This window comes from Paramisgurnus dabryanus, chromosome 16 (genome assembly GCF_030506205.2).
Source record: "Paramisgurnus dabryanus chromosome 16, PD_genome_1.1, whole genome shotgun sequence".
NCBI lineage: Eukaryota > Metazoa > Chordata > Actinopteri > Cypriniformes > Cobitidae > Paramisgurnus > Paramisgurnus dabryanus.
The window spans coordinates 13,754,760-13,766,974 of NC_133352.1; the positions used below are offsets into that span (position 1 = coordinate 13,754,760).

The following is a 12,215-nucleotide window of genomic DNA, read 5'->3' on the forward strand; positions in this document are numbered from 1 at the left end:
TGAGTAATGCAAAGGGTCGTAATTTAGATCCGGAGCCATGTGCCGGTCAAGCCAACTTCAGGGTTTGAGCCAAACCCTATTGTCATTTACATTCAAGCTGCTTTTTACGTGGTTTACGTAGTCTAAAGGAATGAACATAGGTCCAGCGCTAAATGCCGTCAAAAAAAAAACTCAAGGAATAGGGCATTTCCTGTGAGTCCCATCCCCTCACAGGTATGCACCGTTCCTCAAGTTAGAATTGTTTTACGGCAGATGAGCATGGCCCTACAGCAGTTTAGATCGCAATAGCTACTGACACTGCAGGCAGGATTAATTTTGATCTGGAGTCACGCACCGTCGGGGATTGAGCCAAACCCTGTTGCCGTTTACATTACATATCAGCTGCTTTCGCATCGCCGTGAGTAATGCAAAGGGCCGTAATTTAGATCCGGAGCCATGTGCCGGTCAAGCCAACTTCAGGGTTTGGGACAAACCCTATTGTCGTTTACATTCAAGCTGCTTTTTACGTGGTTTACGTAGTATAAAGGAATGACCATAGGTCCAGCGCTAAATGGCGTCAATAAAAACTCAAGGAATAAGGCGTGCCCTGCGAGTCCCACCCCCTCACAGGTATGCACCGATCCTGAAGTTAGAATTGTTTTACGGCAGATGAGCACGGCCCTACAGCAGTTTAGATCGCAATAGCTACTGACACTGCAGGCAGGATTAATTTTGATCTGGAGTCACGCACCGTCGGGGATTGGGCCAAACCCTGTTGCCGTTTACATTACATCTCAGCTGCTTTCGCATCGCCGTGAGTAATTCAAAGGGCCGTAATTTAGATCCGGTGCCATGTGCCGGTCAAGCCAACTTCAGGGTTTGGGCCAAACCCTATTGTCGTTTACATTCAAGCTGCTTTTTACGTGGTTTACGTAGTATAAAGGAATGACCATAGGTCCAGCGCTAAATGGCGTCAATAAAAACTCAAGGAATAAGGCGTGCCCTGCGAGTCCCACCCCTAACAGGTATGCACCGATCCTCAAGTTAGAATTGTTTTACGGTAGATGAGCACGGCCCTACAGTAGTTTAGATCGCAATAGCTACTGACACTGCAGGCAGGATTAATTTTGATCTGGAGTCACGCACCGTCGGGGATTGGGCCAAACCCTGTTGCCGTTTACATAACATCTCAGCTGCTTCCGCATAGCCGTGAGTAATGCAAAGGGCCGTAATTTAGATCCGGAGCCATGTGCCGGTCAAGCCAACTTCAGGGTTTGAGCCAAACCCTATTGTCATTTACATTCAAGCTGCTTTTTACGTGGTTTACGTAGTCTAAAGGAATGAACATAGGTCCAGCACTAAATGCCTTCAATAAAAACTCAAGGAATAGGGCATTTCCTGTGAGTCCCACCCCCTCACAGGTATGCACCGTTCCTCAAGTAAGAATTGTTTTACGGCAGATGAGCACGGCCCTACAGCAGTTTAGATCGCAATAGCTACTGACACTGCAGGCAGGATTAATTTAAATTTGGAGCCACGCACCGTCGGGGATTGGGCCAAGCCCTGTTGCCGTTTACATTACCTCTCAGCTGCTTTCGCATCGCCGTGAGTAATGCAAAGGGCCGTAATTTAGATCCGGAGCCATGTGCCGGTCAAGCCAACTTCAGGGTTTGGGCCAAACCCTATTGTCGTTTACATTCAAGCTGCTTTTTACGTGGTTTACGTAGTCTAAAGGAATGACCATAGGTCCAGCACTAAATGCCGTCAATAAAAATTCAAGGAATAGGGCATTTCCTGTGAGTCCCACCCCCTCACAGGTATGCACCGTTCCTCAAGTTAGAATTGTTTTACGGCAGATGAGCACGGCCCTACAGCAGTTTAGATCGCAATAGCTACTGACTCTGCAGGCAGGATTCATTTAGATCTGGAGCCACGCACCTTCGGGGATTGGGCCAAACCCTGTTGCCGTTTACATTACATCTCAGCTGCTTTCGCATCGCCGTGAGTAATGCAAAGGGCCGTAATTTAGATCCGGAGCCATGTGCCGGTCAAGCCAACTTCAGGGTTTGAGCCAAACCCTATTGTTGTTTACATTCAAGCTGCTTTTTACGTGGTTTACGTAGTCTAAACGAATGACCATATGTCCAGCGCTAAATGCCGTCAATAAAAACTCAAGGAATAGGGCATTTCCTGTGAGTCCCACCCCCTCACAGATACGCACTGATCCTCAAGTTAGAATTGTTTTACGTAGGATGAGCATGGCCCTACAGCAGTTTAGATCGCAACAGCTACTGACACTGCAAACAGGATTAATTTAGATCTGGAGCTTCTTTTTGCGTGGTTTACGTAGTCGAAAGGAATGACCATAGGTCCAGCACTAAATGCCGTCAATAAAAACTCAAGGAATAGGGTGTTCCCTATGAGTCCCACCCCCTCACAGCTATGCACCAATCCTCGAGTTAGAATTGTTTTACGGCAGATGAGCATGGCCCTACAGCAGTTTAGATCGCAATAGCTACTGACACTGCAGGCAGGATTAATTTTGATCTGGAGCCACGCACCGTCGGGGATTGGGACAAACCCTGTTGCCGTTTACATTACATCTCAGCTGCTTTTGCATCGCCGTGAGTAATGCAAAAGGCCGTAATTTAGATCCGGAGCCATGTGCCGGTCAAGCCAACTTCAGGGTTTGGGCCAAACCCTATTGTCGTTTACATTCAAGCTGCTTTTTACGTGGTTTACGTAGTCTAAAGGAATGACCATAGGTCCAGCGCTAAATGCCGTCAATAAAAACTCAAGGAATAGGGCATGCCCTGTGAGTCCCACCCCCTCACAGATACGCACTGATGCTCAAGCTAGAATTGTTTTACGGCAGATGAGCCATGTGCCGTCAAGCCAACTTCAAGGTTTGGGCCAAACCCTATTGTCGTTTACAGCAAAGCTGCTTTTCACATGGTTCACGTACTTTAAAGGATTGACCATAGTCAGGTTTATGAATACAATGGATATAGTTTGTTTATCGGGGTAGCAGGGGAGTTTTGCGTGTGTGTTTTTTTAACGCTGGATTTCTCAACCAGGTCATGAGCTGCATGCGTTAAGTAACTTAAGACACTTGATTTATTTTGGAAATAGGTGCGTAAGTGCATATTATATAAATGACACAAACATGTAGTGAATCAAAAGGTAAACAGTGTTGTATGACTCGTACTCGCTCCTCCCACGGTAGTAAATCCTCCTTAATTTTTTGGTACGTTATTAGAAAGAATCTGTAAAGCTAATCTGTCTTTTATAAATCTGATTAAACTGAAGACTCTTCAGAGATATAAAGGATGTTATGCTACTCTATAGGTGCAGATAAGTAATGTTGGCCTACCTCCACTTTTTACCAAGCAATCCGGAGTCCATGGCAGGTTGACCTCTCGCTCTCATCCTCACCTGAGAACAGAAGCTGAGAATCTGTGGTGGTGGTTGCTTTTGATGTCATGAATTCTATAAATAACAACAGATTCAGTGTGAAACCCCTGTTGACAGTTGTTGGATCAAAGTAAATGAGACTTTAGAATAATGGTGTCTGCTGGAGTTGGTTTTTGTTAGACCAGTGTAAATTGGCCTTTACAAGCGTTTCTTAAATCTTGTGTGCCATCCTCAGGTTGGCAAAAGTGTTCATTATATGGTAGTTGGATGAACTAAATTGGTTTTATCTAACATTTAACAGCTGACAGCTATTCAACCTTATTAATTTGTGAGACGGTTTAACAGAAGGATGGCCTAAACCTTACTTTATTACCATTATCTAAATTATAGTGAATAAACTGTGAAATGTTGAAAGTGTCTGAATACATTTTGGTTTGACTGCATATTTAATTACTTACAATTATGTTTTACTTACAATTAGCCCCTGAGTACTTGTCTGAGTTGTTAACTCTGGGTGGGCAAAATCGGTGTTTGCGGTCTTCTAATCAACGCATCTTACAGGTTCCTAAATCGAAGCATAAGCAGTGGGGCGATAGGGCTTTTGCTGTTGCTGGCCCTAAGCTTTGGAATAAGCTCCCCCCTGACATGCGTATTATTACCGAAGTTGCCCTTTTTAAGACCAAACTTAAAACGTATTTGTTTAAATTGGCATTTGATACGTAGTAGTGTGTGACTTGATGATGTTTTGTCTTTCCTTTATTATTTTTTTTGTATGTTGTGATTTTATATGATGTGTTAACTGTATTCTATGTGAAGCACTTTGGGCACCTTGTGGTTTGCTGTAAAGTGCTATAGAAATAAAGTTGATTTTGATTTGATTTGATTTATGTAGAACTACACTGACCTGCTGACTGATGGTCAGAAACAACCCTACTACTGTCCGTCTGCTTGCTGTGTCCTGGCAGATTAAAAGCTGTGCAGGGAGAGAGAGAAATATTTTTGTATTTGTCTGACCAGCTGCTTCCATCTTAAGTCATTTAACACCACTTAACCAGCTTAGATTTCAGTTGCTTTTTAAGTATTATACCAACTATACAGTCAGCAACTAAATTTGTTTAATAAAAAAAAAACTCGTTACAACTTTTACAGGCTTTTACACGTTTGGAAAATACGGATATCACAAAAGTATATGCTTTTAATCCTCCATAATCACATCAGTATAAACATAAAAATACATTTACCCAGAGTTATTTCTGTCATTTGTTTTCTTTCTTGTCCCTGCTAAAAAATCCAGTAAAGACCAGCAAAAGCTGCTGAGCTGGTCTCCCAGTTTAATTTTAGCTGGTGTAGCAAGCTGGTCTAGCTGTGTTTGTGGTCTAGCTGGATTTAGCTGGTCAGGCTGGGAGGACCAGCTTAAACCAGCTACTGCCACCTTGAACCAGCTAAAACCAGCTTATACTGGTCTTGGCTGGATTTTATTTCGGAAAATATCATATTAATTTTAATAAAACCATAACCATGATATTACCACTGTCATACGACGACAACAATTGTTCAATCGCGCAGTTTAAATCATATTTGTGATTAACGTTATACTGTTAATAAAATCACATCGCCACTTTACTATAACATGGTTAATTTTCCTACTGATAAAAACGATCTCATTCTCTTACTTTATATACTGTATGTCTATCTGTAATTACAGATCATAAAAATATTGTCACCACTGCATCTGTACGATTTTCAGATAAACTCATTCGTGACTTGACGGTCTCCCAAGTTCAGATTTCGCACCATAAAGTTCCTCAATTGAAATATCGCATTCGCTCATTTTTTCAGTGCTTGTTTTTACAGCTTAATATAATGAGCACAAACGTTTTATAAAATAAATAATCGCAAAACAGCAATCGCAAAAAACCCCGAAACAACCCTGTAGTTGATGTGTCTTGAATTAGGCACAATACTGCTATAAATATTGCTCTTTAACAGTACAATTAGTGCATTGAAACACTACGGCTAGCAAACTATTAATAACTATTTAATAACTATTAAATAAATAAGAACAATAAGAAATATTAAAAATAGTAAATATGAATCTAGACCTACCTCCACTTTTTTAACAAGCAATCCGCGGAGTTTATGGCAGACTGACCTCTCGCTCTCATCCTCTGCTGAGAATCTTTGGCGGTTGTCGCTTTTGACGTCATGAATTCTAAATTCCATAAATACCATGGCAACGCTATGAACAACAAAACAAACAAAAAATTTGTTTTTTTTTTTATAAATATTGGCTTCCTTTGACTTATGACGTTTTGATAAAAATGTTGGGCTTTTTCTATTCGACTTCAATTTTTCTATGTTTATTATTTTGCTTGGAAGAGAAAATATTTGTGTTGGTTGACTCGAACAGAAATCTTAATAAAATAAAAAAGGGTTATATACCGGTACACCTATGGTGCAGCAAGGAAATACAGTGATTGTACCCACTTTGTCAAGTAGGTGGCGCTAAATGCATGCCAATTGACAAAAAGGTAAAATTTAGAAATAAAAATGTTCATATTTACAAGTTTTCTTTTACTCCTCGACATATATTTTACATGCATTTTAAATTCCAGGTAGAGTAAAACTTCAGTTTATTTATTTATCATGTTTTTTTTTTTTTTGTTAACTTAAATAAAGCAGGATTGCACATGCGATCATTAGCTTTATTTGAGGTTTAATTAAACATAATTTATTATAGATTCAATTATTTAAATAATTGTCATAAAACTAGGGCTCCCCTGGCACCATCTCAGAGCCCCCAGTTTAATAACCACTGATCTATATGATGCATTGCTGTGTCTGTCATAATTGAATACTTTTGTAAATCATTTTGTAGACAAAGGGTTTTATTGTTGCTTACAGTCTTGCAAAAACAGTTTACTATATATTTATTTTCCAACATTCCCAATTTTTCTGATGCATGTCCTTAATTTAATTTTATATAGTGATATTAATTTAGTGTTTATAATACTAATACTTAAATTTAAAAGAATTAACAGACACTGACATGGTTCGAGAGAGCAAAGGGGAGCTACATATTAAACGACTGTAGTTCCTAAATCCTTCAGCCAATATGGTTTAACCCTCTAGGTAAAGCTGAGAGTGTACTATACAATATTCATTATCTGTAACTGGAATTAATTTTGGTAAACAGCTAAAAAAACACAAAATGTCCCTCTGTCTAGTTGTTGACTCATAATGATGAGAGACAAACTTTACAATCAAAACTTGTATTCAGGCACTTTTACCTGTTTTCTCTTGCGTCCTCTTCATTATTTTATATTTTTTATTTTATCTCCGCGGCTGGGTGTCACAAGAGAGCTATATCAGTTACTTTCAGGTATTACAGTATGTAAACATTTCAAATAGCCTTCTGGTTAAGTAAACACAATGATGATACATATTATACAACACACTTAAGGCAAGTGTCAACTACAAGGTAAAAAACTCAACTCAACTCAAACCATTTAAGTAAACCGGGTGCATTAGTTTTAAAACACATACATTTGAGTACTGTGAACTTAAACAAATTGAGTCATATTTATCTAAATAAAAAAAGAAAGAAAAAGACCACTGTCCTGCCCACAGTTTTTTGTATTACAATAGAGTTACAAGTGTCTAAATCTGATGTGAATATTATTAACACACATTTATAACCATTATAAGCTGAATATGAATATTTCAGGTCCATGATTATGAAGGTTCAGCAGTGTTAAAACCGCCATGTATGACCTCATCACATCAGTATTAGTGTGATTGAATTATGTCAAAGCTGATGGGGGGCTAACTAAGCAACTCCCCCCGGCCAAGCCCCACCCCTTGTCATCTGATCCTGGTTTTAATCAAAGAAACCCCAAATTACCCCTAAAGGGCACCTATTTCATTTCTAAACACAATGTTATTTTGTGTATTTGGAATAATATGTGTTTGCGTTTTATGGTTTAACAAATAACATTGTACATTTTGTACAAAACTCATTGATCTGAAAAGCGCTGTGAATGATTGGCCAGCTTATTGTGATTGGTTTAAAAACCTCTGACGTCAGCTGGAAATTTGACGCTCCTTACTATGTTTGAAAGATTCGGTCACAATGCAGTTCTGACAGGAGTTAACTTACATGTAAGCCCAAGCGGGAGGAATTATGATAATGTCAGTCTTATCCAAGTCAACAGGCCCAGGAAGTAAACTGTTGCCTACAATCCGTGTGTTTGTTGTAGTCCAAGAAAAGAGATGTATTTGTATCTCACTGACTTTGGCCCCAACACCTGTTGCCTGCATACACCAATCGTGAGGTTATAAACAGAGCCGTTCACATAAACGGAATTATCCATTAAATTAAATAATATTAAATTACATTACTAAAAACTGACAATAAACAATTCTATGACTTAAAAAAATATTTAATTATTTGTAATTTTGTAGCTCAGTAGGTAAATGGCATTGCGTTTGCCCAAAGGTTGTGGATCGATTCCCTGGTAGCACACATACTAACACTCATACTAATAAAATGTATAACTTAAATGCTTTGGATAAAAGCATCTGCCAGAGGATAAAATGTAAACATCAAAGTAGCAATTAGTGGTCACACTCACAATCCTTCCTGTGAAAAATAACACCTTTATGCAATATTTACGTCAATATGTAATATATTTATGTTTAATAATATTTTTTCATTTAATATTTTACTTATTAAAAATTGTATGTAACATTTATGCAATAATTATAATAAAAATATAATACAATTCTTCTAAAACTAGATAAAATATGTGCAATATCATGATGTAACCATTAGATGCCAGTATAGCTCTCTATATAGAAGTTTGAGGATTTATGAAGGCTTGGTTTTAGGTTTTGGTATTGGTGACAATTCTCAAAGACCACTTTTTGTCTTTTTAAATGTGGATTTTAAATGTCAGGTTTGCAATATGATTACGGTCAAACCTGAACATTGTTTTAGAAAAAAGAACAGCAAGCATTTCGTTACCCATTTTTTTTTTTATAGTTCATCACTATTACCGTTTGCAAAGTGCTCTTCTGTCTTGTGTTTTGTGGAAGCACATCGCCACAATTTGTATTTAGGCTTGTTCGACTTAATGCTGCGCGCAAGAACTGACAACCAGATGACGTCAACGTATCGCGAGAGCGTATCGTCAAAATTACACGTAGAAGTCTAAATTCGAATCGGTCTCGCGCTACTTCGACGTCATCCGCTGTCGGTTCTTGCAGCGCCGCATGAAGTCGAACACACTTTTTGTGTGTTGTGTGTTCATATGTCACATGCCTTGAACCCGCCCTCTTGTTTCCTGATTAATTATCTCATTATTGTTTAATGCCCCACATCTGACCTTTGTAATCATTCCCTGTTTGGTTTTCCTATTTAATGCCATTGTGTTTGCTTTGGGGTTTTTGTGTTGCCTCATGCCTGTCAATTAAGTCAAATCCAGATATTGAGAGAAGCCGTGTGCTTTGAGTTAAACTTTGTATTTGTAGTTTTGTATTTGCTTTGTTTTTTTTTTTTTGTTTTTTTTTTGCTTCTGCCAGTTTACTTTATTTTTAAATAAAATGTTGGAGTTATATTCAGTGCTTTACTCTTGACGTGAAGTTGTTATGAAGTGAATGTTTATTTTACAAGATTATTTGAATCTGTTCTCCAAAATGTAATTTGTAGTAGCTCGCAGGTTACGCATTAATGACGCACTTGAATCTGTCTGCGCATTCACAGCGGTTGTTGGTGTTCTCGAAGACTCCAGGGAAAGCCGTACATTGCGATCTTGTTAAACTCCAGCATCCCGCATGGATTTAACAGTTTCTGGCGTGACTTTTGTGAGGATACCCTGTCCTGCTGTGTGTAGATATTACACACGTTTATGTTTTGATCGATGTGGGCAGGTTTTTAGCAAGTGAGAACGAGAAACGTGCTAGAAACTGGGAGAGTATGTGTTAGCCAGCTAAGCGCTGTCGGTGGAAAGTGTCAGTGGAATACCCCAAAGACAAGTTTTTGTAACGTACCCTACGTGGCTTCAAATCTTTGCTGTTGTAAGACTGGATTAACACATCGCATGAAAGGTAAAGAAATAAACGTGACTGTTTTGTGATCAATATATCGCATTCACGCTAGCTTGACTAACGTTATTCAGATGTGGGGACGTGTTGCATGTGGATGTTTTCATCAGTGAATAACTCTCAAAATCTATGCTTGGAAAAACGATTGTCAACAAATTTGTGATTAAACTATTTGTAAGCTGTTATAGATGACTTTGACACGTTAAACGTTGATGATATTGATAACTTGCAGTAATTATTTGAGTTAACTTTACTTTTTCAGCACAAATGTGTCCATAAATATTAACTACGACTTTTAATAATATAAGCATGTTTAAAAGGTGTTACAAAACAGGATTTAACAATTAAAAAACAACAACAACGTGGCATTTTTGTTAGCGCCAGTTTTATTTAAATAGCTGGCTTGTAGTGTAAATAAATATTGGCTTATTTGAGTGTACCTTACTTTAGTCACGTAACGTTTCGTTATACAGCAGTGCCTGAAAGAAAGGGTTTTCAAACTTTATATTGATAAGTACCCCCAAATATAATGCACCTTTTGCAAGGGACTGCCCTACTAATTAATATATTAATATATAAATACACACACACACGCGCTTATAGTTTTGCCCGAAATAAACCTTTAAACATAATGTTTCCAAACTTAAATTATTGGCTAAATAGACTTTTACAACTTAATTACTGACATTTTCTGGTGACCCCCGTTTGAAAACCCTTGCTCTAATGTACCATATACTTAGGCACATGGATGGCATTCAGGATAATAATATATAATATGTAAATGCTTTCTCGCGCGCACACATAAACCACCACTTTGCCCTTTGATACTATCAATGTATTTTTGTTTTTAGGGTAAACTGTTCAATGGTAACACAATAGGTTACAGAAGCTTGTAAGTCCTGTATGACTAATTGCTTGTCTTAATAACTTTTTATTATATGTGACCCTGTCTATAAAATCCAGGCTAAATACTCATAATCTAATATGAGATTAAGAGCATGAAAGTTTGATGTCAGACATTAATTTCACTTTAATTTTTAAAATTTGACATGAATTTACTTTAGATAAAAGGGGAAACATTTCGCGAAATGTTCTCTACATTATGTAGTATGATTTTATGTAGACAACCACACATAGTAAAACCCCAAAAATTGCTTTAGCTGGGTCGCAGGGTAACATATGCTCATGCCACTGCACATCTGTCAAACACTTTAATTTCTTGTCCTTATAAGTTAAATAAGATGTGATTTATTCATGTGTTAAAACGCACATCTGTGTCTTTTGATGTTTAAGAGCCGCTATGGCGCTGCACACTAACCTGTGTCGTGTTACTCTCGGGGTTGAGGGTATGACCTGTGACTCCTGTGTCCAGTCCATCGAGGGGAGGATTGGGGGTCTGCCAGGTGTAATTCATATACAGGTGAGGGTTTTTAAAACTAATTGCACCAAAGTAAATGCAAAGTTAGAAGAATAATTGACTTTGATATGCGTTGCTTATTAATGCATTTGCTTTGTATTACTTTTATATTATCCTTTTGCCAGATGCTTCAGAGTACAGTATACATGTTTTCTCATGTGTGCCCTGGAAATCGAACCCACAGCCTTTGCACTATGAACCCAATGCTCTACCAGTTGATCTTTAAGTATCTAAGTTCACTAATCATATGTACTGTAGTTAATTACCCTTCAGGCCTTTATAGCAGAACTTTCTGAGCTTGCTTTGAGTTTGGCCGTATGTTCTAGTGTTAGTTTATTTACTTTATGCAAATTGCTGCCTATCCCTAAATATTACGCTTACAAATTTAAACCTTGATTACATTCACTGGTGTCCTCTTATCATATATCATTGTATGATACTAGAACCAGGGCCCTTTGGATGGCTACATAAACAATTTGACTGCCATATAAACGAGTAATAACATTAACCAGAGCTTTCCCTCCAGCAACTGTCACGTAATTGAAGAAAGCCATACAAGTTGAACTTAAAGGCACAGCCTAATTGTTCCTAATTCATGCTGCCCTTTCCATTAAAAACTCCGTTACCCTGCAGACACGGCTCAGATGAGCGGATAATTCAATTATTTGTGTACCAATCTGTTTTAACCTTTTGGAAAAAATGCACGTTCGATATTAATATATTGAGCAGTGCTGTCTGATCCTAAAACTATACATGAGGGGTGCAAAAGCTGCTAAACGCCACCTTAGTCAGAAATTAGATAATGATATTAACCGAATGCTCTCAGCACATTCATCAAATATCTTTGCTTCAAACTCCTTAAATGTCTTTCTTTGACACAAAATTAACAATAAGGCTTTGTCTTTAAGCATGGTTATTTCACAGAGCAAAGAAAGTCAACTCAGTCCAGAATTGTGCTTATTGTGTGGAAACAGACTTCCTATAACTTTATGTGGAAGTCAGGGTTTAAGGGTCACATGATAAAATGAGTGACTAACCAGTGTGAGCTGCCTGAGGAATCACATTGGGTTCACCATCAGACAAAGTCAGATGCTTTGAACCATGATTGTACAATGACTTAGTTAAGTATTGCTAGATGTTGCATCTGCAAGCCCTTAAGCAGAGTCACAGCATAACATCATGGCCTTGAGTGCTTATAGAGTTTTTATCTGCTTTATAACAAGCAATGTATTGTGCAAGCATGTATGTACTTTTTAGTAACTGGTCTTGTGCCTTTTTATTGGACAATTTAAGTCAGTGT

At 38.1% G+C, this 12,215-nt stretch overlaps 1 protein-coding gene across 1 annotated transcript in view; it reads left to right on the plus strand.

Moving 5' to 3' along the window:
* The first annotated feature begins 9,171 nt into the window (after positions 1-9,171).
* The window catches only part of atp7a (ATPase copper transporting alpha), a 28,228-nt gene continuing 25,184 nt past the window's right edge, over positions 9,172-12,215 (plus strand). Inside the window, exons 1-2 of the mRNA XM_065271165.2 lie at positions 9,172-9,501; positions 10,792-10,918. Coding sequence (XP_065127237.2) covers positions 10,799-10,918 — 120 coding nt within the window. The 5' untranslated portion in view covers positions 9,172-9,501; positions 10,792-10,798. The remainder of the gene's footprint in view (positions 9,502-10,791; positions 10,919-12,215) is intronic.